The sequence below is a fragment of the Podarcis vaucheri genome (assembly GCF_965113315.1).
Source record: "Podarcis vaucheri genome assembly, chromosome: 13".
Classification (NCBI taxonomy): domain Eukaryota; kingdom Metazoa; phylum Chordata; class Lepidosauria; order Squamata; family Lacertidae; genus Podarcis; species Podarcis vaucheri.
This window is the reverse complement of record NC_138751.1, coordinates 5,578,814-5,600,421: the sequence shown is the minus strand read 5'-3', so window position 1 is coordinate 5,600,421 and position 21,608 is coordinate 5,578,814. Positions and strand designations below refer to the sequence as shown.

Below are 21,608 nucleotides of genomic sequence, written 5' to 3'. Positions count from 1 at the left end.
TGTTCTAGGATCAATCAGACTGCTGTATTCTGAATCCTATTGTTCTAGGGCCAATCAGACTGCTGCATTCTGAATCCTATTGTTCTAGGACCAATCAGACTGCTGCATTCTGAATCCTATTGTTCTAGGGCCAATCAGACTGCTGCATTCTGAATCCTATTGTTCTAGGGCCAATCAGACTGCTGCATTCTGAATCCTATTGTTCTAGGACCAATCAGACTGCTGCATTCTGAATCCTATTGTTCCAGGACCAATCAGACTGCTGCATTCTGAATCCTATTGTTCTAGGACCAATCAGACTGCTGCATTCTGAATCCTATTGTTCTAGGACCAATCAGACTACTGCATTCTGAATCCCATGGTGCTAGGGCCAATCAGACTGCTGCATTCTGAATCCCATGGTTCTAGGACCAATCACACTGCTGCATTTTGGATCCTATTCAACTCAGTACATAACTGATTGATTCACTGTCCATCTCTTTCTCTGCCTCTCCCACAGAAAGGAAACATCTTCATCACCGACTACAAGATCCTCGAGGGCATTCCCACCTGCAAACTGAATGGGAAGCAGCAATATCTGGCAGCCCCCCTCTGCCTGCTGCACCTCAACCCCAAAGGCCAGATGATGCCCTTAGCCATTCAGGTAGCAGGAGGTTTCTCACTTGTTGCATCCTGACCCAAAAGCTATCTGCGCGGGACCAGAAGCATTGCAAATGTCCTTGAGGCGGGTGGCGGATCACCAGCTCACCCCGGGGCACCCGGCTAAACGTTGGAAGACAGCCGAGACACCGATTCTGAGTTTACACCATGCTTTTACGTCCTTCAAGCTAGACAGGTCTAACCTGGAGGGTTTGCTGGCATGCGTCTGTCTCGGGAGACAATGGAGGAGTGCGGTTTTGGGGGTGGAGTCAAACTGTTGGAGAGTTACGGCGCCTGCTGTGGCTGTAGAGAGCGATGAGGGAGAGACATGTTTTGTGGCAGCTGGGGCAGAGGAAGGGATCCAGTTATGGGGGATCAGGGGAGGGGTGGTAGCTCTGGCTGGGGACATGTGGTGCTCCTTCTGGGGCTAATAAATAATAATAATAATATTAATAATAATATTAATAATAATATTAATAATAATAATAATGATAATAATAATAATACAGTGGTACCTCGGGTTACAGATGTTTCAGGTTACAGACGCTTCAGGTTACAGACCCCACTAACCCAGAAATAGTATCTCGGGTTAAGAACTTTGCTTAAGGGTGAGAACAGGAATCGTGTGGCGGCGGCAGAGGGAGGCCCCATTAGCTAAAGTGGTACCTCAGGTTAAGAACAGTTTCAGGTTAAGAACGGACCTCCAGAACGAATTAAGTTATTAACCCGAGGTACCACTGTAATAATAATAATAATAATAATAATAATAATAATAATTTCTTTATATCCTGCCCATCTGGACTGCTTCCAACAAAATATTAAAAACACTATAAAACACCAGACATTAAAAAACTTCCCTAAACAGGGCTGCCTTCAGATGTCTTCTAAAAGTCAGATAGTTGTTTATTTCCTTGACAACTGGCAGGAAGGCGTTCCACAGGGCGGGCGCCACCACCGAGAAGGCCCTCTACCTGGTTCCCTGTAACTTGGCTTCTCGCAAGGAGGGAACCGCCAGAAGGCCCTCACAACTGGACCTCAGTGTCCGGGCTGAACAATGGGGGTGGAGACGCTCCTTCAGGTATACTGGGCCGAGGCCGTTTAGGGCTTTAAAGGTCAGCACCAACACTTTGAATCGTGCTCGGAAATGTACTGGGAGCCAATGCAGGTCTTTCAAGACCCGTTTTATGTGGTCTCGGCGGCCGCTCCCAGTCACCAGTCTAGCTGCCACATTCTGGATTAGTTGGAGTTTCCGGGTCACCTTCAAAGGTAGCCCCACGTAGAGCGCATGGCAGTAGTCCAAGCGGGAGATAACTAGAGCATGCACCACTCTGCCGAGACAGTCCGCAGGCAGGTAGGGTCTCATCCTGCATACCAGATGGAGCTGGTAGACAGCTGCCCTGGACACAGAATTGACCTGCGCCTCCATGGACAGCTGTGAGTCCAAAATGACTCCCAGGCTGCGCACCTGGTCCTTCGGGGGCACAGTTACCCCATTCAGGACTAGGGAGTCCTCCACACCCACCCACCTCCTGTCCCCCCAAAACAGTACTTCTGTCTTGTCAGGATTCAACATCAAACCATTCATTTATTACCCTCCCTTCCCCCCTAGGGAAGCCCTCTCCTCCCCCATGGTGCTGTTGGCATCTTCAATTCCTGCGTTGAAGGGGGTTGGACTAGATGACCCCTGGGGTCCCTTCCAGCGTTACGAATCTATGATTCCTCCTGCCGCTTGCTGTCCTCTGCTGGCAGTTCCCGACTTTGCAGGTGTATATAAAACAGGACAACGTCCTCTCTGATCTCCTCCTCTCACTGGTTCTTTCCCGGTAGCTTAACCAGACCCCAGGCCCGGAGAACCCAATTTTCTTGCCCACTGACTCCAAGTGGGACTGGACGCTTGCAAAAATCTGGGTGAGGATGTCCAACTTCCACGTCCACGAGGTCAACACTCACCTCCTTGAAGCGCACTTCCATTGTGAGGTCTACAGCATGGCCACCCTTCGCCAGCTGCCAATGTGTCACCCTCTGTACAAGGTAAGGGGTCTTGAGGGGAAGGTCTCCCAGCAGGTGGTCAGACGTGGGGGGCGCCCTCTGCGATGGGGGCCTGTTAACAGCTGAACAACCTGGTGCCTTACTAGTGTCATATGAATTCTAAGGTCTCACATATACAGTAGTACCTCGGGTTACAGACGCTTCAGATTACATACGCTTCAGGTTACAGACTCCGCTAACCCAGAAATAGTACCTCGGGTTAAGAACTTTGCTTCAGGATGAGAACAGAAATTGTGCTCCGGTGGCGCAGCGGCAGCAGGAGGCCCCATTAGCTAAAGTGGTGCTTCAGGTTAAGAACAGTTTCAGGTTAAGAACGGACCTCTGGAACGAATTAAGTACTTAACCTGAGGTACCACTGTATATATAAAGCATATGTTCATAAATTTACTAGGCAAACGCATGCATGTAAACCACATGTCTGAAATAGTAAAGGCAAAGGGACCCCTGACCATTAGGTCCAGTCATGGACTCTGGGGTTGGGCGCTCATATAGCATAGCTGTCAACTTTTCCCTTTTCTTGCGAGGAATCCTATTTGGAATAAGGGAATTTCCCTTTAAAAAAGGGGGGAAGTTGACAGCTGTGCTCTATAGGCCGAGGGAGCTGGCGTTTGTCCGCAGACAGCTTCCAGGTCATGTGGCCAGCATGACTAAGCCGCTTCTGGCGAACCAGAGCAGCGCACGGAAACGCCGTTTACCTTCCCGCCGGAGCAGTACCTATTTATCTACTTGCACTTTGACGTGCTTTCGAACTGCTAGGTTGGCAGGAGCAGGAACCGAGCAACGGGAGCTCACCCCGTCGCGGGGATTCGAACCGCCGACCTTCTGATCGGCAAGTCCTAGGCTCTGTGGATTAGACCACAGCGCCACCCCGCACCCCTGCTATCTGAAATAGTACAGGAGAGCAATCCTGAAACCAATTTGACTCTCCCAAATTGACCTCAAACATTTCTCTGCAAGGAGGAAGGAAATGGGGAAAGCCTTTTGCTTACCTGTCTGAAGGGCGTATTTGTGAATGAACAGGGTGAGCCTGTGACCTGGATTCAGGAATTAAAGCATTTACCATCACAAAAGACTGCCCAGGTAGCACAATCAGTGACCATTATCAGGTATCCTGGCAGACAGGATTTCTGCTGTAGACGTCTCCTTCTGTCATGTATTATGATGGGGGGGTTTTTTGGGGGGGGTGTCTGGCTACAGGGTGGGCAGTTTCAAAAGTCTATATAAGAGCTTGCTTACCAATGTTCTGGGTTCCTCCTTCTTTCCTGCGTGTTGCACCCTGTTGCAACAGTTTAAGAAAGATCAGGCTTACTAGCTGCTTCTCAATATTCCCTGATTGGCCTCCTTAGGTGACTGTGAAGAACCAGCATTTAGCTCTCTCTCTTAAAAAAAAATCAAGGTCCTAGCCCTCATTTTTATAGGATAACACAACAACGACGTCTTTGGAAGACTAGGTCTCCTAGCTTCATTTTACTGAAAAATCCTATCTCTTTAAAAAGCCTATGGATGACTGAAAATTGGAATAAATATCTGACGTATATAAGAGATAAGTATAGAACTTTGATGACTCTGGCAGGGATAGAATAACTCTAACAGTGTTTGGCAAATATGTAAAGGAGATAAAACACGTAACTTTAGAAATTATCTGATACTTACCAATAAAGTGAAGGGAAGCCTGAGGCTCGGTGGAGCCTAAAATAACTGTGTACCATATATATGACTCTTGTAACAGCTATGTTATATGCAACTTATGTAATCTAGATTGTATTTATGTATAATCAATGAAAATTAATAAAAATGTATAAGCAAAAAAAAAAACAGCCTATGTTACGACACTGAACATGGGTGCCATAATTTAAGAAGGATGTTGACCAGTTGGGAGGTGCCCAGAGGAGGGCAACCAAGATGATGAGGGGTCTGGAAACCAAGCCTGATGAGGAACGGTTGAAGGAGCTGGATATGTTTAGCCTGGAAAAGAGGAGACTGAGAGGAGATATGATAGCCGTCTTTAGATATCTAAAGGGCTGTCACATAGAGGATGGAGCAAGCGTGTTTTCTCCTGCTCCAGAGTACAGGACTCGAACCCATGGCTTCAAGGAGATTCCGACTCCACATCAGGAAGAAATTTCTGGCAGTAAGAGCAGTTTGACAGTGGAACGGTCTCCCCTGGGAGGTTGTGGACTCTCCTTCCTTGGAGGTTTCTAAGCAGAGGCAAGATGGACCTCTGCCATGGATGCTTTAGTTGAGATTCCTGCTTTGATTCTTTGATTTATGTGTGAATTGGAACAGATGCATAACCTAGCAGAAAATGGCAGAAATATGGCAAGAAATGTGAGAACCTGAAATGTTTGCATTTGAGTGTGAGGAGGATGTCAGGAGCATAGCTGTCAAGCGTCCCTTATTTGGAGGAACAGTCCCTTATCCCAGCGCCATGTCCCGCTGCTGTCCCTTATTGATGATGTCCCTTAAATTTCCCGGGTTTCAAAGGAAGCAGCTCCTCTCCCTCCCTCCCTGCCGGACAGGGAGGAGGGAGGCTCCAACTGTGTTGCTTGGCTGCGTTGCTCACCCAATAAGGAGTCTGAGAACAACTGGGGGGTGGAGCTTGCATGCCTTGTGCCGATCAAATCGGCCGCGTTGCCTAGGGACTCGCCTTTGCTCAGCACTTCCCAGCGGAGAGGTGACGGTGGTTTTCCTTGCTGCATCCCCTTTGCCGGGTTGCTGCGCTATGGGAACCACCGCTTGAGGCTTCGTTTGGCTGCTGGCTGGGCTTTCTGCCTTTGGCTCGGAGGGGCTCAGAAGTTGAACATAGCTGTGCTTGGAAAATCCCTTATTTTGGCTGCTGATCCCTTATTTTCGAGGCTGCTGGTCCCTTATTTTCAAATTTGTAAGTTGACAGCTATGGTCAGGAGACGCTTCCCTTCCCGTCTTAAACCCGTGTTTCTTCTCCTCCTCTCTTTCCCACAGCTCCTGATACCCCACACCCGTTATACTCTGCACATCAACACCCTTGCCCGTACCAGTCTTATCCAACCAGGAGGGGTATTTGATCAGGTAAGAGAGGTTTGCAACAGGAGGAGAAAGTCCTGGGTGCTGGTTCCACATCAGGTGTCTAGCCAGCGGCCAAAAACACCCCCCATAAATTGGGACCTGGGCTGGGGTGGGTGGCCGGAGCTGGGCTGAGACCCCTTAACGCGTCGGGATGGGTTTGTGTCCAAAATTATGCTTATGGGACATGGCAGCTGAGGGACAGCTTGGCATCCCAGTAGGCTGCCACAGATGTAGGAAGAGGAGTGGAAAAAAGTTGCATCCTGGTGGACAGGAAGTGCCGCCATGTTGGCAGGAAGTCAGTGGAATGTCCAGGTCCTTCAGAGATGGAAACCCGCAATAACAGTCACAGCCGTTACACAAATTTTAAGGTGTACACAGAGGGGGCATACACTCCACAGAAAACCAACCCTCCCACCGTCAAAATTAGGAAATATCCGTTCCACCAATAGACACGTTATCTGAGTTCACAGAGCAATCCTGAAGCCATCTTGACTCTCTTAACGACTCCAGATATGTTATCTGAAGTAGACACGTCTTGGGGAAATCTTTCCCAATAGTTCTTTTCACTTGCAGAACCCTCCAAATCCTGTACAGGAACATTCGAAAACCGGAATACTTACTTCCGGATTTTTGGCATTCAGGAACTGAAACGTTTGGCGACGGAGCCATTCGAGTTCTGAGGTTTGACTGTAAATGGATAAACCACTCACATGAATGGGGTAGGTCTGTGACAATGGATTCAAGAACTAAGATATTAACCATCCCGAAAGAATGGCCCAAACTGGACAGGAAGAGGCATTCAGCAAGCATCTTAGGGTATTTTGGCAGGAGACAAGCAATACTCTCCAATTTCTGTTGTAGACCGCCTTTTACTGTGAAACGGGTATGACTAAGGGGTCGGGTAATTTCTAAAATCTTTACAAGCAGTTACACACTTTTGCGCTGGGTCCAGTGCCATATAAGCTAAACAAGCTATAGCTTAGGGCCCCACTCTCTTGGGGGCCCCAAAAAATTTAAAGAAGAAGAAAACCTGGATGTACATTTCCAAAATATAAAATAAAAAACAAATAAAACAAAACCTACCCACAGCAACAGTGTTGTGTGTTGTGTAGGCTCCTATGATGTAAGTCATGAGCCCTGCCTGCTAGCCTGCTCCCTAAAATATCCCTGGTTTGCTCATTTCTATATATAGGGTGCCTACATTCTGCATGTGTGAATGGCTTTAGATACCTATTAGGTGTGTAAACGACCATATAGCATATATTCAACACAAAAAACAGGGACAATTTGTTGTTGACAAAGGACAGCTGGACATATAAAGGGCCCCATTACCTTCAGCAGCTGAGGGCCTCATCGAACCTAAATCCGGCCCTGTCCGGGTCATCACCTCCCTGCAAGGGGGAGGGGGGACGACCCTGTTGCAACAGAAAAATAAAGATCTCCTTGCTTTGACTAGTTCCTGCCTCCACCCGTCCTTCTCTGACCGATCATGGACTGGATACTGAGTCCCTTGGAGGAGATAGGCTGTAAAAGACAACCCCAAATTCGCCCCAGGTGATCCGGATACCAGGCTCAGAGCTAATCGCGGTTCTGGAAACGCAGGAATGAGCAGCGAAGGCCTGCCAAAAATCTGAGGGTCCCATAACTGGAGCCCAAAAGCAGAGTTTTCATTTTGCAACAGTGGGAGCAGAGGGTAGTCCAGTTGGTTGGTCCCATCGATTCTCATTGGTTGTGGCTTTTAGGCAGCTTTCACCAGCCGCTTGGAACCCTTTAGGCACTTTGGACGGCAGTTCTCAGCTGGGCTCAGGGCTTCCGGTTGGCTGTGTCTGCCCGCAAGTGCTTTCAGTTAGTGGGAATCTGCCTTTATTTATTTTTTAGTTTTTTATTTATACTTTTCAAATGTATACATTTCAGTAGTTTCACAATCCATTCAAGGTTACAAAGTTTGACTTCCTTCCCCCTCTTTCTGCGGTTCCTTAAATTTATTTTTTTTAATATCTTCTGCATATCCAAATTCATTTAATTCGCTCCTTTAATTATCTACTTTAAATATAAACTCTTACGAAACTGCAGGTTATTACAATAATCCTGCCAATGTTTATATCTGTTTGCAATCTATCTGCAAATATTCAGTGAACCATTTCCATTCTTTTATTAAAAGTTTTTTATCTTGATTTCTTATTCTTCTGGTAAGTTCTGCCATTTTTCTGCATATTCCAAAAGTTTTTGTATCCATTCTTCCTTTACTGCAACTTCCGCTTCTTTCCACTTCGGGGCAAGTACAGTGGTACCTCGGGTTACAGATGCTTCAGGTTACAGACGCTTCAGGTTACAGACTCCACTAACCCAGAAATACTACTTCGGGTTGAGAACTTTGCTTCAGGATGGGAACAGAAATTGTGCGGTGGCAGCAGGGGGCCCCATTAGCTAAAATGGTACCTCAGGTTAAGAACAGTTTCAGGTTAGGAACGGACCTCCAGAACGAATTAAGTTCTTAACCCGAGGTAACACTGTACCATTCTTGCTGCTGTTGTAGCATGCATAAATAAATTTCTATACAGTGGCACCTCGGGTTAAGTACTTAATTCGTTCCGGAGGTCCGTTCTTAACCTGAAACTGTTCTTAACCTGAAGCACCGCTTTAGCTAATGGGGCCTCCTGCTGCTGCCGTGCCGCCAGAGCACGATTTCTGTTCTCATCCTGAAGCAAAGTTCTTAACCAGAGGTACTATTTCTGGGTTACCAGAGTCTGTAACCTGAAGCGTCTGTAACCTGAAACGTCGGTAACCCGAGGTACCACTGTACAATTCCCCAGAGTGAATCTGCCTTTGTGATCCTTGCATTTCACCCCCTGTTGGACTGCAGGCAACAGCGACAGGACGGGACGGGATGATAAAACTGCTTGCGAAAGGTGTGGAGGCCTCTACCTACAGCTCCCTCTGCCTCCCGGATGACCTGCAAGAAAGAGGAGTCGCCTCCTTGCCCAATTACTACTACAGAGACGATGGGATGAAGATTTGGAAGGCCATAGAGACGTGAGCCTTTGCGGGTTGGGGCCTGGGATCTGGGTACAGAAGGGGCTGGTTGTGTATAGCTGAAGGAGCGTCTCCACCCCCATCGTTCTGCCTGGAGACTGAGGTCCAGCTCCAAGGGCCTTCTGGCAGTTCCCTCATTGCAAGAAGCAAAGCTACAGTGAACCAGGCAGAGGGCCTTCTCTGTGGTGGCCCCCGCCCTGTGGAACGCCCTCCCATCAGATGTCAAAGAGATAAACAACTACCTGACATTCAGAAGACATCTGAAGGCAGCCCTGTTTGGGGAAGCTTTTAATGTATTTATTGTGTATTTAATTTTCTGTTGGAAGCTGCCCAGAGTGGCTGGGGAAACCCAGCCAGATGGGTGGGGTAATAATAAATAATAATAATAATAATAATAATAATAATAATAATAATAATAATAATTTTTTTAAAAAAAACAACTGTCTGATGGTTCTTATGACCAGGAAGTTCTTCCTAATGTAGCAAAATGAGGAAGGTAGGTTCGGAAGCAGCAGAAACAAGGAGAATATTAGAGACAAATTGCACGATTAAGGTTTTTCTGGGTCCGATTCGAATCCCAAAGCAATCTATTCACGCGCTCTGCCCCCGCAAATAAACACTGAAACAGAGGGAAATGACAGATGGCCTCATTCTCTGAGAAGGGAAAGGAAGTAGTTAACTGTGGAAAGCAAATTAGGTATTAAAATCACATTCCTTCCCCCTCCCCCCCCACACACCTTTTTAGATTTGTTTCGACTAGTTCAGCTTAAGTGATTGCCTTCAGCAAAAGCTGGAAAGTAGATCTGCTCTTAATTAAGGATCAAGGGTGATGATTAAGATGAGAGCAGGTGTTAGGCTTGAAACCAGGCCAAAACCTCCAGCCAATTTGAAAGGAATCTCTGTTAAAGCCTTTTCCCTGAGATGGTCTGGGAGAACGTTTGGTGAGAAGGTGTTCTGGGTGAGGGAAAAGCTCAGTCAGTGGGGCACAAGACCCTTAAGCTCAGGGTTGTGGGTTCAAGCCCCACGTTGGGTGAAAGATTCCTGCGTTGCAGTAGGGTTGGACTAGATGACCCTCGCGACCCATTCCAACTCTACAATTTTCTGATTTTCTGATGCTCTCTTAGGGTTCCTTGTTGCCGCTAGTTTCTTTTTTCTTTTTTAAGTAATATTTACTGAAATTTTAGAAACAATAAAAAGTTTCAAAGTTTAAACATAAAAAAATAAGAACAAAGAATAACCCTAATAGAAGAAAAAAGAACTACAAAGGTACAAAAACAAAACACATGAAAATTGCAAAATAGAAAGCAGTTAACAAAAAGAAAAGAAAAGAAGAAAAAAAATCAATATTTTCATATCTTGTACTTCATTTACTAGTTTCCTGACCTCCTCACACCTCCCTTTTTGTATTCCAGTTCAGATATTTAATTCAGCAGGTCCTTACCCTCTATCATTTATCCTTGCTCAACATCTTAACCTATTATAAAAAAGTATTTTCCACCATTATCAATCCATATTTACATATTCTTGCTAATCTTTTTACCAATACCGCTTATTTTCAATCCAACATCCCTTTAACATTCGTTAATTTTACAGTATTTCTGCAAGTAGTCTTTAAATTTCTTCCAATCTTCTTCCACCACCTCTTCTCCCTGATCTCGAATTCTGCCAGTCATTTCTGCCAGTTCCATGTAGTCCATTACCTTCATCTGCCATTCTTCCAGTGTGGGTAAATCTTGTGTCTTCCAATACTTTGCCTGTTGCCGCTAGTTTCCCCTACTGCCAGGGTCCCTGTGCCTCTAAAATGCACATGAAAGACAGAAAATCAACAGGTGGAGCTTTTCTTAGCCCACACTTCTGTTTGTCCGCCAGGAAAACCAACCCTTTACTGTTGAACCAGAGCATGTGTCAAATTCCCATGTGCTGCGCCAATTTCCTCCCATTAGTAGGTTCATGAATATCTCGAATTCTTCCGCTTTCCAGGTTCGTCTCTGGAATCGTCGGTCTCTACTACGGATGTAACTCATCTGTCAAGGGAGACCCCGAACTGCAAGCCTGGGTTCACGAGATCTTCACTGAAGCTTTCCGGGGCAGGAAGGAATCAGGTAACCCCCCTCTCTGTGTCCAACTAGCTTGAAATATACTCAGAGTCGAGAGTGGATTTCATGCTCTTTATTCAGCTCATAGCGGTGAGGAGGAATGGAAGTTCCCCCAGAATGTCTGCTTTATATACATTATTTACACAATGGGCCCCACACGATTGGCTAATTCTGGGATTCTCCTGTAGGCCAATCAGGTTGCGGATTCACTTCCACCTGGAGCTGGATTGGGTGGCTCCTGTGGACCAATCAGACTGCTGCATTCTGAATCCTATTGTTCTAGGACGAATCAGACTGCTGCATTCTGAATCCTATTGTTCTAGGACCCAATCAGACTGCTGCATTTTGGATCCTATTCAACTCTGTACATAACATAGTTCATGGTCCCTTTGCCGGGCAAGATAGGACAACGGTCCAGGAAGCCGGGCCTGAAACAGGAAGTGCCTCACTAGCCAGAAAAGGGTGATCGCCATGGGCACCCCCAGTTGCGCCCCCAGGTCTTCCTGGCGAAGGAAGGGGGAGAAGGAACTTTGTGGTTTCTGGTATAAGAAAAAACTACTCCTTTCCCCTTAATGGGGTACCCAAGAGCCCATATAGAGTCCTTATGTAGGTTCTCTATCGGTAGGAGAAAATAACAGAGGCCAACCAGAGAATATTGAGAAGCAGAGCAGCTAGTAAGCCTGATCTTTTTTCAAGGAACTGTTGCAACAGGGTCCATGCTCACCACACGCAGGAGGGAGGAGAACCCTGAACAATGGTGCGCAAGCCCTTATATAGACTCTTGAAATTGCCCACCCTGTGGCCCAAGACATCATGCATACATCACAGAAGGAGGCAGTCTACAGCAGAATCCTGTCTGGCAGGAAACCTGTTAATGGGTTTACCTGGACAGCCCGGATATTCTTTTGTGATGGTAAATACTTAATTCCTGAGCCCAGGTCACAGGCTCACCCTTGTTGTTGTTGAGTCGTTTAGTCGTGTCCGACTCTTCGTGACCCCCTGGACCAGAGCACGCCAGGCACTCCTGTCTTCCACTGCCTCCCGCAGTTTGGTCAGACTCATGCTGGTCGCTTCGAGAATACTGTCCAACCATCTCTTCCTCCGTCATCCCCTTCTCCTTGTGCCCTCCATCTTTCCCAACATCAGGGTCTTTTCCAGGGAGTCTTCTCTTCTCATGAGGGGGCCAAAGTCTTGGAGCCTCAGCTTCAGGATCTGTCCTTCCAGTGAGCACTCAGGGCTGATTTCCTTCAGAATGGATAGGTTTGATCTTCTTGCAGTCCATGGGACTCTCAAGAGCTCCAGCACCATAATTCAAAAGCATCAATTCTTTGGCGATCAGAAGAAGAAGAAGAAGAAGAAGAAGAAGAAGAAGAAGAAGAAGGGAAGAGTTTGGATTTGATATCCCGCCTTTCCCTCCCCTTCAGGAGTCTCAAAGCGGCTCACATTCTCCTTTCCCTTCCTCCCCCACAACAAGCACTCTGTGAGGTGAGTGGGGCTGAGAGACTTCAAAGAAGTGTGACTGGCCCAAGGTCACCCAGCAGCTGCATGTGGAGGAGCGGAGACGGGAACCCGGTTCCCCAGATTACGAGACTACCGCTCTTAACCACTACATCAGCCTTCTTTATGGTCCAACTCTCACTTCCATACATCACTACTGGCTCACCCTATTCATACCCAAATGTGCCCTTAAGGCAGGATTTGTGAGCACAGAGACAATGGGGAGGCTTTTCCCGTTTCCATCCAAACTGCAGAGGAATATTTGAGGTCACTGAAAGAGTCAAAATGGCTTTAGGACTGTTTTCCTGTACTGTTTCAGACATGTGGTTTATATATTTATGTATGTGTTTGCCTGGTACGTTGATGAACATTTATTTTATATCTTAGACCTTATAATTCTCATAACAGTTACAGGGCTTTGCTTTGAAGGCATCGCCACCTACAAACTTCCCCTCCCTCCCTTTCATCCCATTTCCTCTCCCACAATCCCCTCTGCTCCATCACATCTCTAACCATAGACAGAACTGCCCACACACCATCCCTATAGGACATGGCTTCATGTTGCAGAATAGCTTAAACTTCCTGTCCGTCCCAACAGGCGTTCCTTCCAGCTTGGAAAACAAAGCCGAGCTCATCAAGTTCCTCACCATGATCATCTTCTGCTCCTCTGCAAGGCATGCTGCTGTCAACAGCGGACAGGTATGTGGCCTCACCCGATCCTCTTTCTCCCCATCCCTTTCCTTAAACCCAATTCTGAATTGGACTGTGTCTGTTTCCCTGTGGTGGCAATACGTCCAGCGCAAGGGTGAGAGGCAAAATTTCAAGGAACTGCAAGAGGGTGCATGAGTCTTCTATTCTCATGAGGTGGTATTGGTGGAGCCTCAGCTTCAGGATCTGTCCTTCCAGTGAGCACTCAGGGCTGATTTCCTTCAGAATGGAGAGATTTGATCTTCTTGCAGTCCGTGGGACTCTCAAGAGTCTCCTCCAGCACCAGAATTCAAAAGCATCCATTCTTCGGCCATCAGCCTTCTTTATGGTCCAGCTCTCACTTCCATACATCACTACTGGGAAAACCATAGCTTTAACTATACGGACCTTTTTTGGCAAGGTGATGTCTCTGCTTTTTAGGATGCTGTCTAGATTTGTCATTGCTTTTCTCCCAAGAAGCAGGCGTCTTTTAATTTCGTGGCTGCTGTCACCATCTGCAGTGATCAAAACGTATAGTTGTTGTTGTTTAGTCGTTTAGTCGTGTCCGCCTCTTCGTGACCCCCTGGACCAGAGCACGCCAGCACTCCTGTCTTCCACTGCCTCCCGCAGTTTGGTCAAACTCATGCTGGTAGCTTCAAGAACACTGTCCAACCATCTCGTCCTCTGTCGCCCCCTCTCCTTGTGCCCTCCATCTTTCCCAACATCAGGGTCTTTTCCAGGGAGTCTTCTCCAAAGAATTCTGCCAAAGACATCATTTTGTCCTCTGAAGAAATGGGGCCACAATCAGACCCGGCTGGCTAAAACACACCCACAACCAGTCTCTGTGGCGCATGACAAATTCCCACACCGATTCTTTTATCATTGGGTTTCTCACCTGCTCTTTCCTGAACTCCACCTATTTTCTCCCACCTCCTTGACGCTGCCATTTTTTCTCCCGCACGACAGTTTGATTTCGCTGCCTGGATGCCCAACACGCCGGCCACCTTGCGCCAGCCCCCGCCCAAGGTGAAGGGCTCTGCGACTTTGGAGAGCATCTTGGCCACGCTTCCCGAAGTCAACTCCTCCTGCGCTCTGCTGACGCTGCTCTCCATCGTGAGCTATGAGCCGGGCGACCTGGTGAGTGTGCTGGGGGCAAAGTGAAGGGAAAGGAGAAGCAGGGAGCGACTGAGATAAAATGCAGTGATTAAATGGTTTTTAATCAAGGGACGCGGGTGGCGCTGTGGGTTAAACCACAGAGCCTAGGACTTGCCACTCAGAAGGTTGGCAGTTCGAATCCCCGCAACGGGGTGAGCTCCCATTGCTCGGTCCCTGCTCCTGCCAAACTAGCAGTTCGAAAGCACGTCAAAGTGCAAGTAGATATATAGGTACCACTCCGACGGGAAGGTAAACAGTGTTTCTGTGCGCTGCTCTGGTTCGCCAGAAGTGGCTTAGTCCTGCTGGCCACATGACCCGGAAGCTGTACGTCGGCTCCTTCGGCCAATAAAGCGAGATGAGCTCCGCAACCCCGGAGTCGGCCACGACTGGACCTAATGGTCAGGGGTCCCTTTACCTTTAATCAGGGAATCAGAGCCCGCAAAGCTAAATTAGACGGCCGGCGTAGATAAACAATGTTCAAAATGGGGCTTCCATGCTAGGACTAAGGCCACAAGGGGCTGGAAGTGGAATTATCATGGCAGTTCCATGTTCCCCCTAATATAATGCTACACAGAATTGCACAGTTGGGAGGGATCCCAAATATCATCTAGTCCAACCCCCTGCAGGAATATTATCCAACAACGCCCATCCCAGTGGCCATGACCTTGCTATATCTCCTCACCCGTAGGTTTGATGAGGCCCTAAGCTACTGAAGGTAACGGGGCCCTTTATATGTCCAGCTGTCCTTTGTCAACAACAAATTGTCACTGTTTTTTTGTGTTGAATATATGCTATATGGTCATTTATGGACCTAACAGGTCTCGAAAGCCATTTTCACATAACAAAATATGTATTTTATCAAAGTAATTGCTGAACTGAAATACAGTTAAGAAGAAGTATATTAATAGTGAAATAATGATTAAGCTCTAACCTAAAATGATTTTTTATTCATAACAAACTTAATAATGCAAAAACATTGGTATTTGGCAATAACAAAAGCTCCTTTAGAAACACCATTTACAAAGACTCATAATCTAGTCTCTAGAAACTTGCTGAAATAATAATAGATGTAAATATATGACGCAAACTACTAACAATTATAAATAGCAGAATGTAGGCACCCTATATATAGAAATGAGCAAACCAGTGATATTTTAGGGAGCAGGCTAGCAGGTGGGGCCCGTGACTTACATCCTAGGAGCCTACACAACACAAAACACTGTTGCTGTACAGGTAAAGGTAAAGGGACCCCTGACCGTTAGGTCCAGTCGTGGATGACTCTGGGGTTGCAGTGCTCATCTCGCTTTATTGGCCGAGGGAGCCGGCGTACAGCTTCTGGATCATGTGGCCAGCAGGACTAAGCTGCTTCTGGCGAACCAGAGCAGCGCACGGAAACGCCATAGGTTTTATTTTATTTGTTTTTTGTCTTATATTTTGGAAATGTACACCCAGGTTTTTCCCCTATAATTTTTCGGGGGGACCCCAAGAGAGTGGGGCCCTAAGCTATAGCTTGTTTAGGTTATACATAAATCCAGCACTGAGGGGGTGGCATATAGAGAGAAAGGGGGGGTGACAGAAGGCCCATTCACATGGTGGACTGAACCCAGGTCAGCTGTCTTCATGCATGTTTGTGCGCCCGTTTGTTGAATGTAATGTGTGAACACCCCTTGAGAGGAAGCAGGGTGACAAAAACAGAGCAGGTTGCGGCCACATGCCTATCTTTGCTTCAGCCCCTGCCAATATGTGGCCCTGGGCAGGCTAACTTTGGGTCAGTGTGGCCATTGACTGGGAAAAAAGGTTGCCTTCCTTTTTCCTTTTGAACCAGTGCGGTCAATACTGTGTTAGCCTTGCCAGGGGTCCAGGTAAGACCTGCCTATTGTGTTCCTGGTAATGTGTACTCCACAATTTTCTCCCTCAGAGACCCCTGGGCTACTACCCTGAGGAACATTTCACAGAGGAAGCACCGAGGAAGCTTATCGCCGCCTTCCAGGAACGCCTGGCCGAGATCTCGAAGGAAATCGAGGCCAGGAACAAGACCCTGCCCATCGGGTACCTCTACATGAATCCAGCCGAAGCCCAGAACAGCGTCTCCATCTAACCTCCATGTCTCACGCATCTTTTGCAAGCCGGAAAAGGGCTTTCCTCACGACTGCTGACTTGGAAGGCCAGAGCAGGAAGCCAAATGTCTGCAGTCTGAATATATTATATATTAAAAAAAAAGACTCAAGAGCTGCTTAATTTGCAATCTGCTGATTTCACGAAAGGGGGGAGGTTGAGCTGCAGGGGTGCAAAGCAGTTTAGGTCAGGCACCCCCCAACTCAGCCCTCCAGCTGTTTTGGGACTACAACTCCCATCATCCCTAGCTAACAGGACCAGTGGTCAGGGATGATGGGAGTTGTAGTCCCAAAACATCTGGAGGGCCGAGTTTGGGGATGCCTGGTTTAGGTGATATCAGTGAAAGTTTTTTGCAAAAGGTGGTACAGGCCACGAAATCTGTGTGCTCTTTGATTCCTGGAAGCCGAGGCCAGGTTGGTTCTGAACATTTACTTCCATCGCTGCTCAAACATTTCCCAGTTTTGTTTCATGAGGGCTAGGCGGTTTTTCCTTTTTAGCCAAATGTAAAAGTCTCCTGGGTCAGCACAACATTGTGCATGGCACAGAGAAGAATGGAGTAACATCTAAGCCCTCTGCCCCTTCCTGCAACCTTCACATTTTGGGGTGCTTTTATTCCTCTTTAGGGTGGGCTTAATTCCTTGGTGTCCTTTAAAAAAAAATTCACATGTCTGCTTACAGAGATGTGGGGGAGAGGCAGGGGGAGAAACCGATGGAAAGCTTTTAAAAACATTCTAGTGTTACAAAGTTTTCATTTCGATTTATCTGTTTCCGCTCTTTCATCCGCTTGTTTTGCCTGCAGGATGCACAGTACTAACGTGGCTTCGTGCTAATAAATGTGTCAAGATGCTAATGTGCCTTTTGGAATGGTGGCTATAAAACAACTTTCCCACAATAAAGACTTCCCAAAAAGGATGCCCAAATCTTTCTCTGCTGTCTCTCCTTGACCTTGCACCAGAGATTTCCATCATCATCAACCTTTATTACGGTCCAGAGACCCAACAAATCGTTACAAAGCAATACATAATTCATACAGCCCACCTCCAGGTTAAACAAGCATTTCGTTCAGAATATAAGGATCATTGGTTCTTGCAAACACCGATAAAAACTTTGCCACTGCTAATGTTCTAGCGTTTGTCCGGTCTTCCAATAGGAACCTGACATAGTGAGCCTCTGATTTTCCCGGGAAAGGTACCAGCAAGGGTAATATCAGTTCAGCCCTGGCTTGCTCATATTTTGCACAGGTTTCCTCTGTGGGCAGCCTGAGATGGGACCTGGGGGGACTGGGCTTCTCCAAAACTTCAGGGGCATAGAGGAAAAAAATTATTTTGTTTGCATTTTGATGAGAAACCACCTCATCCAAACTTCTTGAGCCAGTACGCCAAAACCAAAACACGTTTAGCCTTTGAAATTTGCACCTCTTCACATTTTGCAAGGCAGTTTTCCAGCAAGAACAAAAATGTTTACAGTATTTTGGGGGAAAGTGTAGATCTCTCTTTAAAAAGCTTGCAAAAGTGTGTTACATTGGAGGGAATAGCTTTGCAAAAATATGTATACAGTCGTACCTCGGAATCCGTTCCGGAAGTCAAATCAACTCCAAAAACATTCAGAAACCAAAGCACAGCTTCTGATTGGCTGCAGGAAGGTCCTGCAGCCAATCGGAAGCCGCGGAAACCCTGTCGGACGTTCAGCTTCCAAAATAACTTTTGCAAACCAGAATACTTGCTTCTGGGTTTGCGGCATTCGGGAGCCAAAACGTTTGAGAACTAAGCTGTTTGAAAACCAAGGTACGGCCGTATTAGTTTTTTGAAAAATGCATTCATTAGGAGAAATTAACACTAAGATGCCGGCAAATTTTCATGAGAATTTAAAAAAAACATCAAATTGCTGCAGAACTGAAATTCAGATTGAGGAATTGAGAGTTACCTGACATTGACAGATTAACAGCCATCCCAAAATCACCCTGGCGGTCCCAGACTAAGAAGATGAATTTGTTCAGAGTCCATGTTGGTTGGAAGAGGAGGAATGCAAAAGGCTGATCAGAAAAGGAAAATCAGGGGAGGCAAAAGGAGGGATTTCTGGACACAACTCGCCATCAGGTGATGAAATCCACTGCCCACAAAGACGCAATGGGCAGTAGCCTCAATGGATTTAACTAGGAATTTGATAAATCCATGGAGAATTAGCCTATCCTATACATGCTTGTCCAGTTATGCTGGTCACACAGACCCTCCAGGTTAAGAGCAAGGGGCTACAGTTTCTCAACATCTCCAGCTGGGTCTGGGAGAGACCCTGGCCTGAAAAAATACTGGAAATTTTTGCTGCCTGTTGTTATTTAGTCGTGTCCGCCTCTTCGTGGCCCCATGGACCAGAGCACGCCAGGCACTCTTGTCTTCCACTGCCTCCCACAGTTTGGTCAAACTCATGCTGGTCTCTTCCAGAACACTGTCCCACCATCTCGTCCTCTGTCGTCCCCTTCTCCTTGTGCCCTCCATCTTTCCCAACATCAGGGTCTTTTCCATGGAGTCTTCTCTTCTCATGAGGTGGCCAAAGTACTGGAGCCTCAGCTTCAGGATCTGTCCTTCCAGTGAGCACTCAGGGCGGATTTCCTTCCGAATGGAGAGGTTTGTTCTTCTTGCAGTCCATGGGACTCTCAAGAGTCTCCTCCAGCACCATAATTCAAAAGCATCCATTCTTCGGTGATCAGCCTTCTTTATGGTCCAGCTCTCACTTCCATACATCACTACAGTGGTACCTCGGGTTACATACGCTTCAGGTTACACACTCTGCCAACCCAGAAATAGTACATCGGGTTAAGAACTTTGCTTCAGGATGAGAACAGAAATAGTGCTCCGGCAGCACGGCAGCAGCGGGAGGCCCCATTAGCTAAAGTGGTGCTTCAGGTTAAGAACAGTTTCAGGTTAAGAACGGACCTCTGGAACAAATTAAGTACTTAACCCGAGGTACCACTGTACTGGGAAAGCCATAGCTTTAGCTATTTCTGAGCCAGGTGGACAGGAGGTCTAGCCAGTGTAAGACAGTTTCCTATGGGTCATCTTCTTGAGGAAGAACCACAGCTCAGAGGTGGATCATCTCCTTTACCTGCAGAAATGTTCCATGTTCAAATTCCCAGCATCTCCAGGCAGAGAGACTCCCAGTCTGAGGTGCTGAAGACATCCTGGCTGTCAGTGCAGACATTGCCGATCGGAATGGACAAATAAATAGTCCCTCTCAAAGAAGGAATCTATGATAGCCTGGGATTCGGACTTAGAGGTTGAACCTGAGGAATCCCAGCCTGCACAGGAGTCCCCGCCTCCAGAACCAGCTGAGCCGGGGCTGGGGCCTGAGCCTGAAGGGTCCTCACCTGTGCTGGATCCTCAGGTGCAGGCACCAGCTGAAGCTTCTCTGGTCCCTAACGTGATGGAGGACCCATTGCCTGCAGGTGCTCCACTCTCAGCCCCATCAGGGGAAACTGAGGTTGCCTCTGGGTCCGGTAACCCTCCAGCCTCTCCTGAGCTGCAGAGGCTCAGGGCAGAGAGGCGGAGGGAACTAAGTTCCCGCAGGAGGAGTGCTCGCCTCCAGGCCAGGAGAGGCGAGTCACCTGTGGACCGGGGCCGCCCTATGCCTCGGGGCAGATAAAAGCCAGTCAGTCCCAGTCTCAGGTTGTGGGAGCAACATTGTTGGTAGCCTGTTCCTGCCTGCACCCTGTCCTGCTCTCGTGCCAGAGTTCCTGACCTCACCTGACTCCCTGCCTTGGACCCAGCTACAGCTTTGACGGACAGCCTCCATACCACACCCTCGACCTCGGACTGGACTCGGACCTCGCCGCACAGTTAACCCTCGGGACCAGCACAGAATCTGAGGTCTCGCTCATTCTCCTCAACCATCCAGAACAGGAAAATGCATAGATTCAAAGCTCAGAGGGTACGGAGAGCAGGCCTGAAGTGTGGAAATCACTAAGATTATGATCCCTCTCCAAGAAACAGCTGCAACAACAGCGGCGTTCAAAACTCGCCCCCACCAGGCAAGACCATTCTTGTTGGAGAGGGGGAGGTTAATGGGATTGCTCAATGGGACCGCATCCATCCTTACCAAACTGGGGATTAATAATCTCCTAAATGGTTTAGAATTGCGTAGGCATTACACACATCTTAGGAAGCCAGTGGTTCCAATGACATATAATTAATGCAAATCCACAACTTGCTCACATAACACATTATATATTTTGTTTGTTAGAGCTTTTATTAATTTTCCAATAAAAAACATCCAGTTAATATATCAAATCACAATCCAATAAAAATAAAAAAATAAAAAATTGAATTCTCTTCCAAATTATAATCTTGAATTTACAGCTTTCCACAGTCTGAATCTCGAAGCATATCCAAATCTCAGTCCTGCCTCTCATCTCTCATCGATGTTTTCATATTTCCGTGTCTCAATTTTATCTCCCCAAACTTGTATCTGGCTCTGCGATCCCCACTCATGTCAGAAGACAAATAACCTTTCGTCCATGGAGTGCAGAGTTGCCTGTGTAGTGTACTCTTCCAACTATTTTTTATTTTTTGTTCGCACCGCTTCATCTGGCTCCATCCAATCCGGGCTTTTGTCCAGCTCTCTGAAGTTTGTTGTTTCGGCTGCTCCCAAATCATTAATCTTTCCCGTCCAGCTGTTGTCCAAAGAAAACCTCCTTCTAAGACTTAGAAATGCAATATCTTGCGCCTTGTTGAATTGTTCTTAAGCAGACTGTTTGCTATGTTGCAATATATGCTTACACAACACATTAAAGTCCATCTCGAACCTGTCACTAGTTGTCGCTTAGTCAATTAAAACACATATAATAACAAAAAACAAAAATTCCCTCTTTCTTAATTTCTCATCTTCAATTAGCTTATTTTCCGGACTTCCTCACGTCTCCCGTTCTTGTATCCCTTTTAAAAAAATTAATTCAGCAAATTCATATCCTATTAATTTATCTGTTATTAATCCAATCTTACATTTTACTTTGTTGCTAAAGCCCCTGCGATTCATTTCAATGTCCTTAACATTCATAAATTTTACAATATTTTTGCAAATAAATTTTAAATTTCTTCCAATCTTCCTCCACCGTCTCCTCTCCCTGGTCTCGGATTCTGCCAGTCATTTCCGCCATTTCCATGTAGTCCATTAGTTGCATCTGCCAATCTTCCAGGGTGGGTAGGTCTTGTGTCTTCCAATGCTTTGCGATGAGAATTCTTGCTGCTGCTGTAGCATACATAAAAAAAGTTCTATCCTTCTTTAACACCAACTGGTCCACTA

The 21,608-nt window shown here is 46.8% G+C and overlaps 1 protein-coding gene across 1 annotated transcript in view; it reads left to right on the top strand.

Moving 5' to 3' along the window:
- LOC309517960 (hydroperoxide isomerase ALOXE3-like) overlaps window positions 1-17,236 on the top strand; it is a 35,026-nt gene extending 17,790 nt beyond the window's left edge. The window contains exons 7-14 of the mRNA XM_082197665.1: window positions 500-643; window positions 2,467-2,670; window positions 5,650-5,736; window positions 8,597-8,766; window positions 10,747-10,868; window positions 12,958-13,058; window positions 14,013-14,183; window positions 16,120-17,236. Coding sequence (XP_082053791.1) covers window positions 500-643; window positions 2,467-2,670; window positions 5,650-5,736; window positions 8,597-8,766; window positions 10,747-10,868; window positions 12,958-13,058; window positions 14,013-14,183; window positions 16,120-16,299 — 1,179 coding nt within the window. The 3' untranslated portion in view covers window positions 16,300-17,236. The remainder of the gene's footprint in view (window positions 1-499; window positions 644-2,466; window positions 2,671-5,649; window positions 5,737-8,596; window positions 8,767-10,746; window positions 10,869-12,957; window positions 13,059-14,012; window positions 14,184-16,119) is intronic.
- Window positions 17,237-21,608: the final 4,372 nt, after the last annotated feature.